Source organism: Falco punctatus, assembly GCF_963210335.1.
Source record: "Falco punctatus genome assembly, chromosome: 4".
Lineage (NCBI taxonomy): Eukaryota > Metazoa > Chordata > Aves > Falconiformes > Falconidae > Falco > Falco punctatus.
In genome coordinates, this window is record NC_137583.1 from 77,339,899 (window position 1) to 77,362,591 (window position 22,693).

Consider the following 22,693-nt stretch of genomic DNA (forward strand, 5'->3'; position numbering starts at 1 on the left):
GTTTGAACTGTGCAAAAAGAAAATTACTTAAAATTTAGGGACAAAATTACTCAGAAATCCAACTGCAAAAATTCAGCCTGTGCTAACCACAATTAGGGTACTTCCACCATTCTGTTGAAAAAACATCCATGAGGAAATGATTAAGAAGCATCAAAATGTTTATTGAAATCAGTTTCTTTGTATGTGGTAGCATTTGATTGCCTTGTCATGGAGCAGTTCCCCCTTGTACTGGGTGCTGCCTTGACTTCTGAAAGAGGGTTCCACTTGCAAAAATTTATAGAATGTGATCATTAACGTCACAGTTGAAATGTGTGTGTCCCCTTTAACTAAAAGAAAAGCAAACCCTACTAAAATGATGTGAGATGGCTGATTTCAGTTATTTCAATTTTATTTTGCAAAGTATTTCACTGAGAACAGCCATCCACTTTTAGTGGTACTGGCTGCAGCCAGCTTATGTCCGTGTCATTGTCGTTTATCCTCTTTAATCTACATTTTCTCTTCCTACCCCACCCCATGAAGTGAAAGTTTTCAATGCACATGTGAACTGTTAAGCATCTGCAACCATTTGAGCACCTTCTCTGCTAAAATAGAGCTAAATGAGTTTATCTGATCGGAACAGGTACTTACCTATACTGATTTTCAACTGGCATGGGAGCATGCACCACCAAATTAAACTTTAGTGTGTTTTAGATGTAAACTTGATAGGACATACAGTCCTGTTTCCACAGTGTGTATTGATAATTTGGCATCCCTGTGTGTGTATGCACATATGTAGAAAAAACATTTTGTTTAACTCTTGGGTGACTCGGTTTCCTTCCCAAAACATGAATCCTTTCCTTTCTCAGGGTCTCCCAGGTCAGCCTGGAAGCCCAGGCCCTGCTGGCAAGGAAGGTCCTGTTGTAAGTACCTTGCTTTTCATTCTGTTTCCCCATTGCATGTGAAACATAGACATAAAATGAGATTTTAAAAAGGAGAGATCTCTGTACCGAGCTCTATCACAACTCAGTGTAAAACCAGCAAAATTTTACTACCATGTTACTCAGAAGATCAATGAGAAACTTCCCACTCATTTCTGTGGGTCTCAGATCAGGTCTGTGTTCTCAAAGAGGAAGAATAAATACACTGTACAAAATGAGAAAAATGGAGGAATGCATGAGCACGCAATGTATAAACAACGTTTAAAAGTTAAATGGCATTTTCTTCCTCTCAGTACACACTTCTCCTAAAACTGAACTCTGGTTATAAATTACCCCAGCCATCTAATAGTATGATTTCTTTTTCTAGGGTTTCCCTGGAGCAGATGGTAGGGTTGGGCCAATCGGTCCAGCTGGTAATAGAGGTGAGCCTGGCAACATTGGATTCCCTGGACCAAAAGGTCCCACTGTAAGTACACTACAGGAACTTTCTATTACTATGAAGATACTTTGAGACTAATCTGTAGGTACCCAACTAACTAACAATCAAACACATTTCCCTGTATTCTCCAGTACTGCTTATTGGATGTCATCCACTTACTTCCAAGAGTTCAATTTTAAATCATTTCCAGTTATATAAAGTATGATTAAACAAATGCAAAACAATTTAATTAGTTTAGGAATATTTGGACATTGAAGTGATTATGATAATATATGTTTGTATTATAATTTCTGCATGTTCATTTTAGCATTTCTGTATGTACAGTTCAGTAAAAGTTCTGTCAAGGATGGCTACCAAGCAAGCCTAAGTTTTATTTCCATAGTATTGTTATTTATGGAGCATATTCCAAAGCTCATTCAATTTAGAAGAAGAGCTACCAGTGATCAGTGGGGCTCTTGACTTGTCACACAGAGGCCAGAAATAACGATAATCATCTCCTGAATTTGTGGCATGGCTATACATACACATGCAGATACATATATATATAGTGTATTGCATAGGCTGCTATGCAGAGTGTCATGAATTATAATCTCAAAAAATAAAGGAATAGAATTCTGAAAAGAAGAACATCTCTTTTTGAGCTATTATTGCAAAGTGGTTCAACAGGGCAGATGGAGCTTGTGGGTGTTTTAATCAGGATTAAAGAAATATTACAATAAATCTTCTGGCAAGGAGACTATCAGTCTCTGTTCAGTAGTTTAAACTGAATCTATTCTGAAGTCTTGGTTAACTTTTGTATCTTTTTCTTTCAACTTCAGGGTGAACCTGGCAAACCTGGTGAAAAAGGCAATGTTGGTCTTGCTGGCCCACGGGTATGTGGATATGTTTTCTTTATCAGCCTCCAGAAAGAAAAATGTAGATTTTCAAAACCTCTGTAATAAGATAGCATGAATCTTGTGCAGGCGTGAATAGATGAAGAAATAGAAAAGCACTTGGGAGTGCATTCATCTAGCCTCATGTCAGTGGTGACAATTGCTTAAGGAATAAATTAAAACTACCCTTCTTGAGTATTAATTGGGTAATTAATTATGGGTTATTAGCCTCCTATGAAGAGGAAAAAATAGCACTCCTCATGAAAATTTTTGAGGACAGTGTATAGTTTCTAATTTATGCTGTAAATTTCCAGCTTCTTATTGATAGTTGAAACTTACTAATTCTTCCATTTAAGGGACCAAGTAATTGGTCTGTTATGGGAAAAATGCTATCCACAAGGTTCCTGTAATCTGTATTTCCAAAAGAAGTTCCCTTAAAGATGAACGTGCTGCAATAACTAAAACAATCACCAGGATTTAAAATTGTGAATGTGTTTAGTACCCTTTGTCAGTGAAGCTCCTATGAGTAGTTAATTTCAAAATACATAGCTGGAGACCTTTGTTTTGGCACAGAATCACTTTAGAGACCTGATGTTCATAACAAATCAAAACTTTGATAGCAGATTTCTACTTGAACACATTTAGGGTGCTCCTGGTCCAGAGGGAAACAACGGTGCTCAAGGTCCTCCTGGAGTCACTGTAAGTAACAGCTTCCATACAAATCCAATTTGTGACTTTTCATTAATGGGATTTCCCTTTTTAAAATCCATTTTCCTTTATTTCTTCTTCCAAGTTAATCACCTGTTTTTCATTCCATCTAGGGTAACCAAGGTGGAAAGGGTGAACAAGGTCCTGCTGGCCCTCCTGGCTTCCAGGTAAGTAACTACGTGATCTGCTCGATTTTATCTATGGTTTACAAAAGCAGGAAGTGCTTCTGCCCTAACGTTATTTGTATTCTTGTTTCTTTACCCTTAGGGTCTGCCAGGTCCCTCGGGTCCAGCTGGTGAAGCTGGTAAACCAGGCGAAAGGGTGAGTGACAGATATAGTACTCCACAAGTAGGGGCAAGCATTGCATAAGCATTATGTTTACAATTGCACATGTGGTGACAAAACAAAGCAATCTGTGTTATATGCAAATTTTAATAGTTCCTTTTGTTAAAGCTAGCCACAAATGAAGAAGGTCCATTGGAACTTGCAACATAGTTCTTGTTTCAAAGTTTTGGTTTGAAACTGAGCAAAGCCAGTCCTTTTGCTTTTCAGGCCTTAAGCAGCAATAATGCATGCCCCCTCACCCAAAAGACAAGACAGTACATGAAAAATATTTTACTTTGAATTTCTTTTGAAATCTTCAAGGTTCAATCTAACCTGCATTACTCCAATTATATGCTTTTGCTGCACCTCAGTTGATTTCAGTGAATTTACAAGGGCATACAACTGAGGTAGCTCAGTGGTAATTCGGGCTCTAGGTTCTGCTCAGTTACAGCGTGTGATGTAATCTGCCAATTGTGCATCCTGTGTGTCAAAACCACCTTTAACATGTATATTTACATTTCTCTGTGTCTCTGTAAAAGAGTTTACGTTGTATGTACCTGAAAAATGAGCTTGGAATTTAATAGCTAACTCTTTCTTCAGATAAGAAATTCTCTCAGGTGTGCTTTGAGATACTGTGCAGCTATATGAAAAGGGTTTATTTCTGTGTATTTTAAAGACTGGTTTTAGTCTGAAGATTTTCAATATGCTGCTGCAGTTTGAGAAGCCTTTCTATTTACTGCTAAGAAACAAAACTTAAGCTAATAATTTTGCTTCAGAAATAAACTTTACCAATGCATCTACTCTCTTCTAGGGTCTTCATGGTGAGTTTGGCGTCCCTGGTCCTGCTGGCCCAAGAGTGAGTAACTCATTTGACATCTAACACAGATTGTTTTAATAATGTGTTCAGTAATAATAGTAGCTATGTTTCTGAAGACAAGCGGCCCTTCTCAGTTACAGAATAGTGTATTGCAGTAGACTCCCAGGAAGGAGGGAGAATTTTCTCTGCTCTGTGCAGGTGTCAGGTTGTATGATTATAGAACACAATAGTTGTCAGTGTTAGTAAACTTCTAGATAAGCAATATGAATATTACCCAGGTAACGATTTCCTATATTAATGAACCTCACAATGAGATTGCGGGTGGCAGAAGACTGGTCCTGCAGAATGCTGCAGGACATTGGGCTTTGGGCATATGAGAATTTTCATCTCCAGTGCCTGTGCACAGACCTTCTTAGCCTGACCATTTCAGTGATAGTATCCCTTGCTAGCCAGCTCCTGCCTCCCATGTAATGTCTTGGAACAAATGGTGGGCTGAATCCAGAGCCTGGAATAGTCATTGGAAGATACTGCCCCCCACTTCCCTTCATTCCTGCACTGTGAATAAACATCTGTAAAGAGCTTTGTGTGGAGGCCTTCCTGCATGGCAGGAAGGTCCCATTTATGCAGAGCAGTGAGTAGTTTATGAAATGCTCGATTAATTATTTGCTTTCCAAATTGACCTATAAAGAGGTTGATATTTAAACTGCTTCTGTTGCTTCCTCTTTTCTTCTGACTTCCAGGCTAAATATATTCATGACAAATATTCCCATTCACTCTTAGCAGTCATATCAATCAGTTTAAACAGTGCTTTTCCTCCCTATATTTAGTTACCTGAGGCTGTATTAGTAACCATGTCCTCTTTAAGCTTTCGTTTTGCCAATATATCCAAGCTGAGTTCCCTGTATCATTGCAGTAGCAGTTACCTGTCTCTGCTCTAGTTTGCCTTCAGCATCTTGTACCCAGTCAGAGTGTATTTCATTCAGTATTCCAAACTGGGTCTTGCTGATGCTTTGTGCTACAAAATTAATGTTTCCTAAAAATACCTCACTGCTTATGCCAGACCACATTTGCCTTTTTCATGTTCACATCATTTTGTGACTATTGGCTATCACCTTTCCCTTTCTGTCACTTTCACCAGGTGAAACTCCCATTGTTGCCTAAATAAATGGCATGGTACTTTGCATTCTTGAATTTTGTTGCACTTCTACTGTGACAGCTATCCAGCAGGTTATTCTCTTCTTCCTGTGTAGTATGCCAACTCTTCTTCCTGTTGACAAGAGCTTCCACCTTTGTGATATCTGCATATTTCATAAATACCTTTCTTCCTCCTCTGCCTCAGATCATTCACTGAGGTTCCAGCTTGATCACACTGCAATTTAGTAAAACTATATTTCCATCTTTGATAGATCTACTGTGCATTTAAGCCCAGTTTCTATGTTTCTAATTCCATGTTTCCAGGTGACTTCTGTTTCAGAATTTATCTGTATACCTGTTATAATATACAGGTCACGTTACTGTGCTTTAGCTGTCACTTTTGTCCAATATTCACCAGGCACTTGCCACTGCAAAAATAATTGTTTGCAAGTTAGTATGGCTCAAATTTCACTAGAATACATTCTCTGTCCTCGAATTTCTATCAGAAGCTCCTTTTGACAGTAGAATGCAAGACTGTTACCAGAATGAGCACAGTAGCCAAAATCTGTGTTCAAGAAGTACCTGTACTGTCAGCTGTTACCATGATGCAAGACTTCAGTACTTCATTTTGCTACATTTGTATCAAAAGCTAGAGCCAATTCATGTGGCCGGTTTAGTTAATATCTGCGCAGTTCTAATGCAGCTTTTAATGGTTTGTTCGGATAAAAATGCATCACATTGTTGTTGCTACTAGTCAGTGCTTTTAAACCTCTAAGCTACAGAACAATTCAAGGAAAAACTCAAATCGGACTGTCTCCTGCAGGGTGAACGTGGTCCTCCTGGTGAAAGTGGTGCTGTTGGTCCTGCTGGTCCCATTGGAAGCCGTGGTCCATCTGGTCCACCGGGCCCTGATGGTAACAAGGTATGCCTTTGTCAGCTGCCATTGCCTTGCTGTTGAATTCCTGATGAAGGCAATTCAAAACCTTTGTTCCTAAGAGCATAAGTGATTACAGGTAATAGGTAGTTACCTATACACCATAGCCTTGGGTCATTCTTTTCAAGTGGTAAAGCTCCATCCTAGCTAGTCCACACTAATATTAAAGGCGTTTATGTTTAGCACTATAGATGATGGGAGGGAAACTCCCGTTTGGACTCAGTTTGAATGCAGTTTGTCAGCTGGGTGTACTATTATTCAGTTTTGAGATAGGGTCCAAGATTTCGGCCAAAATTCATGCTGACTTCTATTTGTACTCGCCTCTACTTATACACATGAAGTTCTTGTGTCTAGTAAGCAATAGTTTCCCCAAAACATTGGCGCAGTAATAAGCGGTCACACTTTTCAAGATTTTCATGAGTAGTCTTTCTACAGAAGTTTAGCTTGGAATATGGGACACTCTAAAACCTCGGGAGCCCACACAATCAGAGAAAGCGTTCATGTCTGGCATCTTCACTAGCTGTAAAAGTAAAATAAGAACAATAATTTAAGACAAAATGCTACAACTCATGCTGTTTACAAGCAAGCAGAATGATGGACAAAGCAGTGATGACAGAATTTTGTTCCAAATTCTGTGAATGATTTGACTTTCTCTTAAATGATCTGCTGTTGCTGCTAGGGTGAGCCTGGCAATGTTGGTGCTGCTGGTGGTCCTGGTCCTGCTGGCCCTGGTGGAATTCCAGGAGAGAGAGGTGTTGCTGGTGTTCCAGGAGGCAAGGGTGAAAAGGTAAGCTGGGCAACCTACTTTGTTAGTGCATGCACAGGTTTGGGAGATGCTTGAATTTCATTTACTTAAATAAACCTGCAGGTTACCCCAATGTGACTCTTATTTACAGTAAAACTGTATTACTTAATACATAGAGATTTTGTTGGTCTAACAGACTGACAGTTTTCTCTAAGGTTGTATTTTGATTTTTGCTCAGCATTTGGAATTGGTTTAAGAGACAGTTAGTTCTTCACAGGATTGGTTAACGATGAGCTTATCTTTACTGAAGAAATACTAAATCTGTCCTTGAGTACAGGCTTCATAGCAGGAGTGGGCCTATTGATCTCAAAAGGCTGAGTCTCTGATCAAATTCTTGACTGCTCAGAGTGCAGTGACTATGATATATGTAAATCAGTTAAAAAAATTTTGTGATTATATCAGTTTTCTATAAAATCAGAGAACATTTTGGCCAATGCATGTCCTTACATAGAGCTGTGAAGTCTGGTTGCTGGTCCTGTTGCTAGCTCTGCTTTATCCTTATCATTACCTATAGCATTTATTTTTATCTTGTTATGTACATCTCATTTATATTCCCTTCTGTTCATTATTTAATAAACTCTCAACTGCCATTTCTAGAACTGCTTTATTTGTTTTGACTGAAAAAATCCATAGTCATTTAGCATAAATGGAGTTGTAAGGAAATTAAGATGAAAATTGCTGGCAAGTTTTATAAAACACCATGTACTGACATGTGGATTAATGCAGAGGAGCAGCAAAGCAGCATGTGTTTAAAAAAGAGGTAGAACAGAGTGCTGGTTTAATTTCTTGACACTATTGATTATTTGGGTACAACTTTTTGTTACACGAAACTTAAGGTATTTTATGTGACCACTCATATCACATCAATGTTTTTAACAGTTGTTTTCCCACTTCAAATAGAAAGCACAACATGAACACCCAAAAGAATTTTTACATATGTTTATTTCTTAACTAAAAGAGAAGGGATTTTGAGGGGGGATTTACATTCATTATTTGGAATATGCATTAACTTGGTTTTGAATATTTAATTCCATTCAAAATTCTTGCCACCTGGGGGAAACTAAGTAGGTTTCCCATGAAAGAGGCAGGCTCATAATTCTGAAAAGCATGTCAGTCCCCTTTGTCTGCAAATTCTCGCTTTGCAAATCAGTACATGCATAGCAACAAGGATGAAAAAATAATCAAAGTCCATTCCCCCCAAAAACTAGCATAAGCATCTTGTATGATACGCAAGTAATAGATGGATACTCAGTGAACTGTTCAAGACTTCTTTCATACAAACTATTGTGCTCATTACCAATATAATGCTTTTTTCCCCTCTGTGTATTCTAGGGTGCCCCAGGTCTGAGAGGTGATACTGGTGCAACAGGAAGAGATGGTGCTCGTGTAAGTATCTTTTGGTTCTACTTGAGTCTATCTTGCAACACCTCCAAACTTAAGTGACTAAAAAGGATGTTCAGGACTCATGTTTCCCACTGCATGGCATTTCCGCTTATATCTGCTCGCTTTTGATACAAATCAATGTGATTCTGTTACCTCTTGTCCAGGGATCTTTGAATTTCTGGGGGGAGAGAGTAAAGCGATGACTTCTCATACACGCAAGCAGAGCAATGACATCAGCAGAGAACCTTGTATTTGATAGACAGTTGTTCATTGTGACATTATCCTCTAATTTCACCAGCTCATCCCAGACAGCTGATTCTAATTCTAAATGCAGCCTGCAAAGCCACACAAAGTTATCATTATTTTGAGATTTTGTCTGCCCATCCTTGTATTCATACTTTGGAAGAAAAACAGCTGATTTTATTTTATAAAATCACGTGTCCTTTATATTGAAAACAGCCAGAAAGTCACACACCTGTCTTCAGAAGGAAATCAAAAATACTAAAAGTAGTCACTCCTGCTTACATTTTGTTAGAAATGGTGTCCTGTCTCTTGACCTGTAGGGTCTCCCTGGTGCTATTGGTGCTCCTGGCCCTGCTGGTGGTGCTGGTGATCGGGTAAGTCTACTCTTTGAATGAAAAATTGTCTTGCTTGTTTATACAGTTTACCCACACATGAATATGTAAGATAAGGAGTTCCATAAAAAGCAATTCCATCTTTCTAGTGTGCATGAGTTCTGCAAGTTGTTCAGATTTGAGAGGCAAGGGTTATTGGGACTGTAGAACTATTCAGTGAAGTTTGCCATAGCACCCCAAACCTTTTAGTAAAAGGGCAGGAAGGGGATGCACATCTGCATGGCAGTGGGTTATATGGGGAGAAGATTTTGATTTAGGCTTTGTCTAAATTCTTCCCAGCTGAAGCTAATTGCCACAATCCTCCTCACACTATGAGAAGAGGTTTTGATACCGTGATTAACAACCACACATTAGCTCAGAATGATTCTTTATCCTGTCTGAGTATCATTAGAAGTTATTGATACAGGGCAGGTCAGAACAGAAGCGTTTTCAGTAACACCCTCTCCATCAGAGGCTTGGGGAGACCTACTACATGCATCTATACCACATCACCCCAGTTCTGTGAGGCCTTTCCCTCAGTGTCATAATGTTTTCTACCATCTGTTTTAGGGTGAAGGAGGTCCTGCTGGTCCTGCTGGTCCTGCTGGTGCCCGTGGCATTCCTGTAAGTAGCAATTCCTACCACTGTTCCTGTGCGAAAGATGGGATGTTCAAAAAAAGGTTCTTTTAAAGCCCATTCCAACCAGTTCTCTCTCCCTTGTGCTCTCTTTAGGGTGAACGTGGTGAGCCTGGTCCCGTAGGTCCTAGTGGATTTGCTGGACCTCCTGTGAGTATTGCTTGCGCTTTCCTGTTACTGATGCCATGCCATTCCTCTTACTTCCTTTACATGCTTTTCCAACTCCTCATTCTGTGTGTTTTTCTGCCTGTAGGGTGCAGCTGGTCAGCCTGGTGCTAAAGGCGAGCGTGGGCCTAAAGGACCTAAGGGTGAAGTTGGACCAACAGGTGCTATTGGCCCAGTTGGTGCTTCTGGACCACCAGTAAGTGAACTGTGTCTTTGTAAAATACATGGTTCTTAACTGTACTATGCAAGCAATATGCTAGCCTGAAAGCCTTGAATTTTGAAAAGGTAATTAAAAAAAGAAACATAATTTCAAACTAGGCTGTGAGGAGAGTCACCATACTGATTTCACACATTTTATACACTTTGTCAATCTATTTATATGGGCTCAGATCATGAGTCTGGAACTGAAAGGAAGAGAAAAAAAAATTAATTTTCAACTTGCTCTGAAGATCAGCAAAGTCAGTCTATCTTGGACCATTCAGGGGGTGATTATGGGTAAGTTCTGAGCTGAGGATGTTGATATCTTCCTCTCAAAGACAGGATGTGCTGTCACAGTCTGATTTCAGACCCAGTCATCCAGAAGCTTATGCGCAAATTTGTCTGTGCACCCACTTGCACACAGGCTTTTCATGTGCTAACACCTTTATAGCCCAAAGGTGTATATTACTTCACGTGTGTAGCCTGTTATTGGGGAGCTGGCTGAAATGATGCAGAAAGTCAGGCCCTGCTGTTTCAAGTACTGTAAAGTGTTGCAGGATGACATGGCTTGGGGTTCTTACTGTATGATTCTAATAGAGAAATACCAGGCCCTTGCACTATGTGGTTGTATTAGTCATACAGTGCTAACAGAGGACATGCTGTTCTTTGCCTTCCTATGTCTTTCACGTTTTGACTTACAGATTTGCCTAAATGCACTTAATGTTTGCAAGGCAAATTCATTTGAATCATAAATGCCTTATGCAACTCTTACCAGTCCTTATGATACTGATTTAAAATTTCTGTGAGTGTTTACTACCCTAGTACCAAGACAGGAATTGTGATTTTGTGCCCAGTCCTCCTCCTGTTAAAGTGAAAAGCAAAAGTGCCCTCAGCTTTCATGAGTGAGACAGAGCCCTTACTTTAACTAGGGAACATTAACAGTTTTTGCTTGATTCATCTGTCTTTTTCAATTCTTTATACATAGGGTCCTGCTGGTGCTGCTGGTCCTGCTGGCCCTCGTGGTGATGCTGGTCCTCCTGTAAGTCTTCAGGCTTTTGGCACTAATATCGTTGCTTTTCATTAAGTCATTGTTTCCTTTAAACGAGTCTTCCTTTTCACTTTTGTTTTAGGGCATGACTGGTTTCCCTGGTGCTGCTGGAAGAGTTGGTCCTCCTGGCCCTGCTGTAAGTAACTAATGAAGAAATTGTAATGGGAGATAAGTCAGAAATTGCGTTGGTTAGGGATAATCCTCATTTCTGTTACATTGACACAAATTCTAATTGCACTGCAATCACCTCAGATCCTTATAGGACTGGATGAGATAAGAAAAAGTCTCTTAAATGTTTAAACTCCCGGAGTGGGATTTAGGCATTTAATTTGTGGGTTTTTTTACAATCCATCAAGCATCCCTCTCCATCTTGAGATGCCAAACCATTATTTTGCTTTTGTTTGAGTGGAATAAGGTCATGTCCTATCTGAAAAAGAATACTAAGGTTATCTTGTGTCCTCTAAAGTATTGGCAGTTCAACCTCCTGTCTCAAGCAGGGCAACCTCTCATTGTGTTTAAGAATGTGAATCCCTACTGCTTTATTTTCCAGCCAAAAATTCTCATGTCAAATTGACATTTGCATTTTTTCTATTCAAAGGTGTTTCCAACCTTTACCAAAAGGCACTTCTTTCCTTAATACCCTGCATTTAAATAAATTGTAAATCCCAGTATCCAAAGCAAATAAACCTGTTGAATTGGAAGAGGTTTTTTTCTCATAGGTGTTGTTTTGCTGACTGACTGGATACCAAGAAAAATGGACTCCAAATAAAATACAAAAATGAATCTAGATCATGATCTTACAACATAATAAAGGAAAATAGCATGCAATACGAGAAAAGGGATTAATACTAGTTATTATGCACAATACAATAAAAGAGCAATAGGAGCGATGCATAAAATCATTACTGCAAAGCGTTATAGTGATTAAGAAAAGGATACATCACCAACTGCTACCTTAATAATATCATCCAGACCCATACTTGGGCTGGGAAGCCCCGCTGCAGCCAGTGCCAGGAGCCTTTTGGTAACTGGGAAGTTCCTGCGTAGTGGGTCCACCTGTAGGTGAGGCTTCTGACCCAGTCCCAGAGCTTGCCCACCTTTATATGCAGCGAAAACAAAACTGGCTTACATACCTAGTGTATGCAAGCTCTGAAGTTGTGCCAAGTGCAGATGTGCACTGTCTTATGATCCATAAGGTCCACACGTGCCAGGGACATTGGCCAGACATCCGAGCATGGTTGAGTTACTGTCATGACACGGCTGCACACAATTTTTATTGTCAGGATGGTCCTGCTCACATCCTGCCTGTTCAGGGGGCGCAGAACAAGCACCACCTGTTGGATTCATTAAAAGCGATTTATAGTTGTCCTTGAGCTCCTTAAGCTCACTGTCCAAGTTAAACAATTCCTAATTAAATATATGATCAAAAACTTCTTCATAAGCAGTAACCAATCACTATTTAATAGACTTTCACCACAGATGCTATAGTTGCAATTAGTGTCTCCAGCTCCAAATTGGTATGTTCCTGCCAAATTTTTCCACTTTCACCTGCACTGAGTAAAAGAAATAAATCTCTCTGTTCAGTAAGTCTTCTGATTCCAGCTAACATTCTTCTGATATCCATTGCTAACAAAACCAGTACAAGTCGCTGCTTTAGAATAGTTGATAACCTGTTTATTGCAAAGCACAATTTTAGTACAGGGACATAAAATTATACTTACCTCTGTTCTCCCCAGTTAATGGGTCTATATTGTAATGGTATCATATTCATACTCAATCCTAGGGCATCACTGGTCCCCCTGGTCCTCCTGGCCCAGCTGGCAAAGATGGTCCTAGAGGTCTACGTGGTGATGTTGGTCCAGTTGGCCGTACTGGTGAACAAGGTATTGCTGGCCCACCTGGTTTTGCTGGTGAGAAAGGTCCATCTGGAGAGGCTGGTGCTGCTGTAAGTTACTATCACATCTCATTAAAAATGTTTCTCTTCATGTAAATGTTAGGGCTTCTAAGATATTTTTGGGATTTGTGAAGGGCTTTTCTCTTTTATCCACAAGTTTAGTAAAGCTTTTAAGTAGAAGCTCCACTGACACCCAAGAAACTGTAGACATGTTTGACAAGCATGCCATAAAAAATGAACCTGATCTCAGGGTCAGGTTTTTCTCTTTACTCTTGTGGTGAGTTGCATATGTCTCTGCAAGTAGACCAAATGAAAGCAACAAGGCTAACTACAGAAGAAATTGCTGCTTAGCCTGAGAAAGGGAATCAGGGTCTCCTGCTCTGAAATTGAGCATCATGGGTGGAAAAAGGAGGAACACATGAACATCCATTTAGAACAAGCTCAATTCATTTACTGCATCAGAAACTCTTAATTTGCGGGGTTCACAAGGTTAAAGTTGTCTGATCCTAGATTGGCTTAGAATGACATAAATAAATAAATCAATTTTAAGGATCTTTAAGCTTCCACATCCAAAATCACTGACTTTTTAAAAGTCAGACACATTTTGGTCTTATGGAAGTACACCTGTGTGAATTACCACCCGATTGTTTCTCAATAAAAAAATTACAGAAATTTCTTCTGTGATCTGTGGAAGTTGCAGCTAAGAATGAAATCTTCAGTGTCACTGTCAGACGTGTATGTTAAAATTTTGTAGGTGATAATTGAAAATTTGCCCTTCCATGTCCAGTATAAAGCAATACATTTCCTAATTGTTATGTTCTCACTTAATTTCAGTTATGAAAAACATTTAACTAGTAGGCCTGACTGTAAGTTAGGGTAATAATTTAGGGTAATTTGTCAGGTTGATTACTAATGCCAAGTTTAGCACCATATATGCTCAAATTTCAAGAAAATGGAAAAGTCACTTAATTAAACAAACTTTTTACTTTTCAAATGATCAGTAGAGAACTCTTAAGGGTTGCTTGGAGAGGTCAGATACCATCTAGATGTCTTCTAAGACTGTCTCATGATCGGTCTCAGATGATCAGTCTCTTCACTATGGAATCCCCTCACATAGTCATCTTCTCTTACTGGATACTCTCCAGTTTTCATGCATCACTGACTGTTAGTGAATGGGAAAGGAAAAAGCATGTGTATAGTGTTGTCAGAAACAGCATTTTCACTGGAAAACAGTAGTGAGAGGAGTATAACCAGCATTACATTCTCACAGACCTATAGCTTTGGAGTTTAAAGTCTCGTGGCTTGGTTGTGCCTTCTTCTATGCAGGAGCTAGCACTGACACACATTGAGATCCTTGGAAAGCAGTTCATACTGTTACAGAGCAAAACAAATGAGAAATATGGAGGGCCATATTTACTGATTTTTCTCTATTAATATAAATAACATTCCTTTCATATCATAGGGTCCACCTGGTAGCCCAGGTCCTCAGGGTATTCTTGGTGCTCCTGGTATCCTTGGTCTGCCTGGCTCTCGGGGAGAACGTGGTCTTCCAGGCATCTCTGGAGCAACAGTGAGTATATGACTAGTTAACTGCTTTTAACAGATACATGTAAAAAAAGAGTTGAGGTCTCCTCTTACAGGAAACCAGGGAAAAGGAGATGTAGATTCTGCTGTTTCCATTGCTGCTGCAGAGGATCTGGACCTAACAGAGCAGCAGAAGAAATTATTGTTTGCTGCAGACAAACTTCTGTCTGCAGATGAGCATATTTTAGAATGGCATCAGAGTTTTCTGATAGAAGAGGTAGAAAATACAGAATTAAGATAATATATGGTATAGTTAGATATGTTTCTTGTGTCCTGGTTCTTTTTCATTTCCAGAATTGATTGCACAGAAATGTTTCTCTTAGCTGTATGTCAGAAGTTCTGCAAGACTGGTTTGTGTTGTATTATAATGTCACATTTTGTTACCACTGTTCCTGTATTAGGGTGAACCTGGTCCCCTGGGTGTTTCTGGTCCTCCTGGTGCCCGTGGTCCCTCTGGTCCTGTCGGTTCTCCTGGTCCAAATGGTGCTCCTGGTGAAGCTGGTCGTGATGTAAGCTATGTCTTATTTCCTCTTGAAGATTGCTTTTCTTTTATTCTGAGCCAAAGACAAATACACAGAAAAAATGGATGCAACTGGAGACTGTTCTGCTAGCAAACCTGTAACTTCTGGTGTCTTCAAGAAAAATTACAGGAGGATTCTAATAGACATGGATTTCCCTCCCCATCCCCAACTAGGTGACAAATTCTTCAAGGCACAGATTGTATCTGGAATTAGATTCTGGAGTCACTGTCAGAATCTTTTGACTTTTTACTTAATTGCCAAGAAAGACAGAGTAGGGAAAAGATTACTTCATTGTTGGAGCTGTGAAAAGTAGTACATCCCAGGGGATAAGGTTTTGGCTATAGAAGAGCTATCAGGAAAGCTTGTTATCAGCAAATTTTCTTAATCGTGTGAGATGCAATATACATGTCTTTCAGGGAAGTATAAAAATTGTGCAGTCCCTTTTATTTAAAGGTTCTAATGATTCATGATATTAAAGATAAAAGTGTTTTTTAACTTAAGGTCCACTCAGAAGGCATATGAAGCACATTACATAAAATACTGGAATTCAGTTATTGGACTTGTGCAACACTCAACGCTGTTTTGGAGTCCTAACAGAACAGATACACTTCAACATTGTGGCTGAGCTACCTAATGTTTCCCAATGTGCATTCCCTCACCACAAAACCTAAGGTTTGTAGGCAAAAAGCATGACAGAACAAACTCTGGCCTGTGTGGCAGGTACTGCTGGAGAGATTGACATAGGTTAAGACACAATGCAGGACCTGAGTCCTGTGCAGAAGGGGGAATGTGGGAACACTCCAGTGGAACCAATTGCTCCCTCTAATGCCCTGCCTCATGGGTGATTACTTGGAGGCCAGGGCACTGTGCCCAGCTCTTCATAGAGCAGCAAATAAACTTACCCATCAAATTTAACCATCCAAGTTAGTAGTTTATCTTGAAGAAGGTTGTCCATACAGTGGCTATACATTCACAAAGGAAGCCATTTAAGCTTGAAGTACCACAACAAAGTAATTTAGCTGTGACTACTGTTCCAAGTTCTTTTCTCACCCCTAGCATTTTTCATCTAAAAAGTAGATCTCAGTTTTACGAGAGTGCAAGCTAGATGAAGACCACCGTTGTGAGAAATATAGCAGAACTTAGTAGTTATTTTCTATACTGAACTTGGAAAATCTAAAATATTTGAAGACCATCCTCTTTTTCTGAGAACATTAATATATTTAAGGGATTTGAGAGTGGCATCTATAAGGAACAATTTGTTACCTTCATGCTATCCCATCCTAGTGTCTTCTTATTCTCATTGGGAGCAATTGGACTAACAGTTCCATGTGAGATGAAGGTTGATGGAATTTAACATTTTTTCATGGTATTTTAACAGGGCAATCCTGGAAACGATGGTCCTCCAGGCCGTGATGGTGCTCCTGGTTTCAAGGTAACTGTTCTTTTCTTTTATTTCATAGTCATGGAAGAAATATTCCAGTATGTGTAAGACAGAAGTAACACACTGTCTCTTCTTTTGCATTCCTTTGTTGCCAGGGTGAGCGTGGTGCTCCTGGTAGCCCTGGTCCCAGTGGTGCCCTGGGTGCTCCTGGTCCTCACGGCCAAGTTGGTCCTTCTGGAAAGCCTGGAAACCGTGGTGATCCTGTAAGTTGACGAGACCTCAGGTGTTCTGATTGACACAGGACTAACATTTGTATGCATCAAACCTCTACAGTATGTGCACTGGATAATTATTTTGCTTTCTGCTGAAATGTGTTGAGCACGGAACCTTTATTCAGTATAGTATACAGCAGTGACGTGCTGCTTCTGTTCCTATTTCAGGGTCCTGTTGGTGCTGTCGGTCCTGCTGGTGCTTTTGGTCCAAGAGGTCTTGCTGTAAGTCTCACTTCTAAATACATTACTGCACTGATGCAAGAAGAGAAAACGTGCTTTATTAATAAGGACTCATGGCTATGCTCAAGATATGAGCCCAAAAAGTAGCACTCAGGGAGCTGTAAACATTTGTAGACCTAGAATCTCAATCAGCATTCTCTCTTAATGGGCTGATCCTGAAGCTTTTGGGATTGACACACTTCCTGGGTGTGTTAACAGGATGTACATATATGTATCAGGGGCAATCTATGGCACAATGCAGAATGCGTTCGTGCCTAATTTTTGCTTTGATGGTTGTACATACTTGTAACCTTCTCTTTTATTCCTCTGACACCTATATCCCTTCCTAGGGCCCACAAGGTCCACGTGGTGAGAAGGGTGAACCTGGTGATAAGGGGCATAGAGGTCTGCCTGGCTTGAAGGGACACAATGGATTGCAGGGTCTTCCTGGTCTTGCTGTAAGTAAATGATTTCCAGGATTTTAACTGTGAAGAGAAAAAGGAAATAAGGTCACCCTAGTGTGGAATTACATATGCATAACTCAGCAGGTTGATACTACTTACTCCACTCTGCATCATCTTTCAAAGTCCATAAGATTCTCTAACAGTCAACACTTTTCACATAAATTGGCAAGTTTTGATATTGCCATTGATAAATTGGCTTTAGAACTGTGAGTACCATTGGTTGCCCTGAAACTTTGACTTCATTTGGCTGGAATAGATTAAAAAAGCTCTGCCTTTGTTATGATATTATTTCTTATTCTGGCCAGAAATGTTAAATCCTTTGTATTATAGAGAAGCAGAAGTAATTTATAGATTTTTCTCCCCCTTAAATTCTATGCCCTTTAGGAACTATGACTTTATTTTAAAGCCTTCTCTGAAAATCTGAAGAAATAATACAGATTTTTATAGGTTATGCCCTTAAATACCTCTTTATGCTCTCTCTCTTCACCCCCAGAACAGGCATTTTATACCCCAGCTGCACTAATAAATGCCATTAGCGCTAGGTTCCCATTCTCTGAGCCCATGACTATAGTTCCCTCTTGAACTATGCAAATACAAATGTGTGCCACTGCATGTTTTAAATGACTACGTGTGTATCTTTCCCAACAGGGCCAACATGGTGATCAAGGTCCTCCTGGTAACAATGGCCCTGCTGGCCCAAGGGTATGTGAATTTAATAGCATATTCAAGTAACTCTCCCATTCCTTTTGTGCAATATATATGTACACTCCCATTTACATGAAACTATTTCTAGTATTTTCTACTGTCATTAAACAGTTTGAATTTCTTTTTAGGGTCCACCTGGTCCTTCTGGTCCTCCTGGTAAAGATGGTCGAAATGGTCTCCCTGGACCTATTGGCCCTGCTGGTGTGCGTGGCTCTCACGGTAGCCAAGGCCCTGCTGTGAGTATAACATTTTTTGTTGATTTAACACATATATTTTATAGTTACAAGAAAGTAACTTCAAAAGCCTAGCAGTTTGTGAAAAGATGTGGGTTTATTTATTAAAAAACAGAGAGACTTCCAGATGTCTGTTGTTACTTAACATTAAACATTTGCCCAGTAGGCCTAAACTTGAAGTCCTTGTTCATTCCCTATAGCCAGACAGCAAACACACAAAGAAGATGTGGTAGTCCTACACTGTGCATCTTCTGCTTGAGCCCATAGTAGTCACCACAGGACAAGTCCGTATGTGCAGCCTCAGATTCAAGCTAAGGGTACTAGGACTTAAGCAGACTATGCATGTGTGGAAGCATTTAACCGAGAGAATCATATGTCTAACAAATGCTTCTTGTCTTTTACTTTCGAAAACCTTAAGGGTCCTCCTGGTCCTCCTGGTCCCCCTGGTCCCCCTGGTCCCAATGGTGGTGGATATGAAGTTGGCTATGATGCAGAATACTACCGGGCTGATCAGCCTTCTCTCAGACCCAAGGATTATGAAGTTGATGCCACTTTGAAAACATTGAACAACCAAATTGAGACCCTGCTGACCCCAGAAGGCTCCAAAAAGAACCCAGCTCGCACCTGCCGTGACCTAAGACTCAGCCACCCAGAATGGAGCAGCGGTATGTTAGTGTGAGACATTTGTCATTTCTGGCTCAGCGAGTACTTCCAGCGTATGAGCTTTCTTTGAATGGTATCTTTGGCCACCCAGTGAAAATACTAAATGACCAATGAAGATGTTCTCTCTGCCTCCGCTGAAAGTAGATACATGGACATTCTGAAAAGCTCTTTAATAGCTATTGTTGAACAATTATTGCAATAATTTTTCAAAATAATACAAAAATATTTAACCGTAGCTTTCAAATACACTTCCTTATATGTTAACAATCTAAAATATGTATTTATCCTGTTATCACCTTAGTATTGTACCTAGTTGTGATACTTACGAACTCTCTCTGAGTTTTTATATTAAACAAGTGAATATAAACTGAATGCAAATGTTAGGCTGCGTGAACTATTGTTTGCATTTCTTTCCTCAATGGCAGGCTTCTACTGGATTGATCCTAACCAAGGCTGCTCTGCAGATGCCATTAGAGTATACTGTGACTTTGCCACTGGTGAGACTTGCATCAGTGCCAACCCTGACAATATTCCTGCCAAGAACTGGTATGTGAACAAGAATCCCAAGGACAAGAAGCACGTATGGTTTGGTGAAACTATCAATGGTGGCACCCAGGTAAGTAAGTGATGTATGGGAGGATGATTGTTTCCTACAGTACTGTATGAAGAATTCCCAATTCACCAGCTCTCAGCACACAAACACAGAAATTAAACTCTTTTAGAGAATAAGTATGAAAAAGGGAACTACTTTTTATCTCAAGAGAAAAATGCTGCAGTTCTGGTTTGGATCACAGTTTGCTAAAAGGATTTCTTAGTGTTCTAACTTTTCTTGGTGTCTGCAAGTGATCAATTCAGCATGACTAAACGCTATTGCTAAGGGAAGCATGGGCTAGAATATGGTACGTTAGCATAAAGACAATCTAGAAACTGTCTGAAAAAGTTAAGAAAAACATCTTTGCTTATTCTTTTAATTGAGATTTTTTTACATGTAACACTGTTCCCAGAAAGATATTTGTTACCCATCACAGATGTAATGTTCAGAATTGCCAGTGTAAGTAACAACAAGAACTATGTCTCCTTGCACATTAGACACTGTACCAGCCAACTGTAAATAAATGAAGTTTTGTACAGCTAAGGAGATCTAGTTACATAATTCTTAAATGAAATTGAATTGATCTTACAATGAAATTACAGTGTCCAAGATCTTTAATAAAAGAAGATAAGATTGATCACACTGGGTCAGAACAGTCTAGGGTCCTGTTTCTTAGCCACATACAGTGGCTAAAAGTAGATGCTGTAAAAGAGCGTAAGAATGAAGTAAGCATTTGTAATATCCACAGACACTATTCTGTTACACTCAAAAAAAGTTCAGGGTTTTCTTGAGACAGGTATTGTTTCAATTCACCTATGGAAACAATAGATTTCTCTATCTTGAACTTGTGTGATCTTGTCTGTGAATCCACCTAAACTGTTAACACCCTATCTTGGAACAGAGTTTTACAATTTAACTATACCCACTCATGTCTGGTTTTCAATCTATCCCCTACTAGTTTTATTTGATGCTCTTTAGCTCTGGAGTTGCAAGACAAGTGATCGCAGACTTGTGTGATATTTTTCTTTAATGTTCCTAGAACAAGTATCACATACTTCCATTACAAGCATCCACCTTTCCCCAGCAATACAATTGAGTGGGTTCCTTTCTGTTTTTCAGTTTGAATACAATCATGAAGGAGTGACCTCAAAGGATATGGCCACCCAGCTTGCCTTCATGCGTCTGCTAGCCAACCATGCCTCCCAGAACATCACCTACCACTGCAAGAACAGCATTGCCTATTTGGATGAGGAAACTGGCAACCTTAAAAAGGCTGTTATACTGCAGGGATCCAACGATGTTGAACTACGAGCTGAAGGCAACAGCAGATTCACTTTCAGTGTTCTTGAGGATGGATGCTCTGTAAGTAACGCAGAAACCGTGGGCCCCATGATTGCCCATGCTTAGGCACATGATTAGGGACAGAGTTGTGCTTTGATTCAGAATTATTTAGACCAGCAAAATTTCACCCAGTGAAGATAAATAGCCTACAAAACCAGCTATACCAGATCTTTAGCAAGTGGGAAGGACTAGTTTACAAACAAATTCTACCTTGTACCCTGCAGTGTGGCAAAGAAGGAAAAGCTTTTCAGAGGGACCAAATCCAAATTCCATGTAAGCTGAAGGTTGATGAGAAAATATTACAAAGCTGTAGGAAGGCCAGGATCTTTAAGTCCTGAAAAACTGAGGATTTAACATCAGTGTGAATAATATGGTGGTTTATGTAGAGCATCACACATAAGACTTCAGAAGATTAAAGTAAATATTTTCTCTGTATCAGGAATCTAAATAGCTGGATATGTGTATCTGATTTGCAAACAATGGCAGCAAAATTAGTATGAAATTCCTTCAGAAGTTATTTGTTCAGGTGAAACAATTCTCAATACTATGAACAATGCGATAATTGTAATGAATCTTCTCTTGCAGAGAAAGAACAATGAATGGGGCAAAACGATCATTGAATACAGAACAAATAAGCCATCTCGCTTGCCCATCCTTGACATTGCACCTTTGGATATTGGCGGCGCTAACCAAGAATTCGCTTTGGACATTGGCCCAGTCTGTTTCAAATGAATGAACTAAAATTAACTTAAAGCCTCTCCCAAATTATTCTCTTGTCATTTCTTTTTATAATGAAAGCTGACTCCTTCCATTTCTTCTGTTCATCTACTTGCTTAAACTCTGGGCGAAAGAGAAGGAGAAGAATTGATTGGAGCATTGTGCAATGAAATTTAATACAGCCCCAAAAGGACTTGGAAGTCTTTCAAGATTTAACACCTTGCTTTGGGAAATGTCAACCTTTGTAAAGAAAAAAAAACAAAATAAAAAATCATGAAAGTTTGCACCACTTGTGGTCTTTGAATATCTTCCACAGAGGAAGTTTAAAACCACAACTTCCAAAGGTTTAAACTACCTCATACACTAAATCAAGTGTGATCCACATCTTTTGTAGGTACTTTACCATGTGATCTGAGGTACTTTCAGTTCCACTCAAAATACAGTGGTGCTAATTGCTTTATTACAGAGTATATCTCCAATACTTGAACTTTGATGGTGCTAGTAGCATTTAAAATATCACTTCTCTGTTTCTTTGAAATCTGTCTCAAAACTTAAAATGACCTGTCTCACCCGCAGCTTAAGCATGTGGATCATTTTTGCTCATCTTTGTCCTCTTCCTCCAAAATCAGGTGCTCCTGCTTTTAAATCTCATCTCCATCTTCTACAATGGGTTAAAAAAAAATAAACATTTCTCAAAAAAAGAAAGAAAATGTATTTTGTATATGTGAGATGTTTAAATAAATTGTGAAAAAATAAAATAAAGCATGTCCAGTGTTCCAAAAGAAACTATTTAATGAGTTAAGTTACTTGCCTAGATGCATTGGCAGAGTCATCCCCAGAATTTACAATACATTTGCTTTACTACAACTATCTTAGCCCATTGCTGTAAAACATTTGCTTAGAGCATTTGAAGACTGCCTACAACTAAGGGTGTGATTGTCTACTTGACTCTTCATTTCAACACCACCTTTTGAAAAGTCCACAAGAAACTCAGTAACTCTATGCTTCATAGTATGAGAAGTTCAGAAGCAGAAATAATTCATTTTTTTCCAAATGCTAAGCAGGATTAATGCCAAAAGAAGGATCTTTTTCTCACTTAAACATAGAAGGAGG

The 22,693-nt window shown here is 39.4% G+C and overlaps 1 protein-coding gene across 1 annotated transcript in view; it reads left to right on the top strand.

Moving 5' to 3' along the window:
* Positions 1 to 21,866, top strand: part of COL1A2 (collagen type I alpha 2 chain) — a 37,452-nt gene extending 15,586 nt beyond the window's left edge. The window contains exons 22-50 of the mRNA XM_080383651.1: positions 846 to 899; positions 1,285 to 1,383; positions 2,175 to 2,228; positions 2,874 to 2,927; positions 3,050 to 3,103; positions 3,204 to 3,257; positions 4,072 to 4,116; positions 6,035 to 6,133; positions 6,825 to 6,932; positions 8,283 to 8,336; positions 8,897 to 8,950; positions 9,518 to 9,571; positions 9,680 to 9,733; positions 9,837 to 9,944; positions 10,932 to 10,985; positions 11,077 to 11,130; positions 12,778 to 12,939; positions 14,351 to 14,458; positions 14,874 to 14,981; positions 16,372 to 16,425; positions 16,530 to 16,637; positions 16,815 to 16,868; positions 17,216 to 17,323; positions 17,978 to 18,031; positions 18,163 to 18,270; positions 18,686 to 18,932; positions 19,356 to 19,546; positions 20,642 to 20,884; positions 21,449 to 21,866. Coding sequence (XP_080239777.1) covers positions 846 to 899; positions 1,285 to 1,383; positions 2,175 to 2,228; positions 2,874 to 2,927; positions 3,050 to 3,103; positions 3,204 to 3,257; positions 4,072 to 4,116; positions 6,035 to 6,133; positions 6,825 to 6,932; positions 8,283 to 8,336; positions 8,897 to 8,950; positions 9,518 to 9,571; positions 9,680 to 9,733; positions 9,837 to 9,944; positions 10,932 to 10,985; positions 11,077 to 11,130; positions 12,778 to 12,939; positions 14,351 to 14,458; positions 14,874 to 14,981; positions 16,372 to 16,425; positions 16,530 to 16,637; positions 16,815 to 16,868; positions 17,216 to 17,323; positions 17,978 to 18,031; positions 18,163 to 18,270; positions 18,686 to 18,932; positions 19,356 to 19,546; positions 20,642 to 20,884; positions 21,449 to 21,595 — 2,745 coding nt within the window. The 3' untranslated portion in view covers positions 21,596 to 21,866. The remainder of the gene's footprint in view (positions 1 to 845; positions 900 to 1,284; positions 1,384 to 2,174; positions 2,229 to 2,873; positions 2,928 to 3,049; positions 3,104 to 3,203; positions 3,258 to 4,071; positions 4,117 to 6,034; positions 6,134 to 6,824; positions 6,933 to 8,282; positions 8,337 to 8,896; positions 8,951 to 9,517; positions 9,572 to 9,679; positions 9,734 to 9,836; positions 9,945 to 10,931; positions 10,986 to 11,076; positions 11,131 to 12,777; positions 12,940 to 14,350; positions 14,459 to 14,873; positions 14,982 to 16,371; positions 16,426 to 16,529; positions 16,638 to 16,814; positions 16,869 to 17,215; positions 17,324 to 17,977; positions 18,032 to 18,162; positions 18,271 to 18,685; positions 18,933 to 19,355; positions 19,547 to 20,641; positions 20,885 to 21,448) is intronic.
* The last annotated feature ends 827 nt before the right edge of the window (positions 21,867 to 22,693 follow it).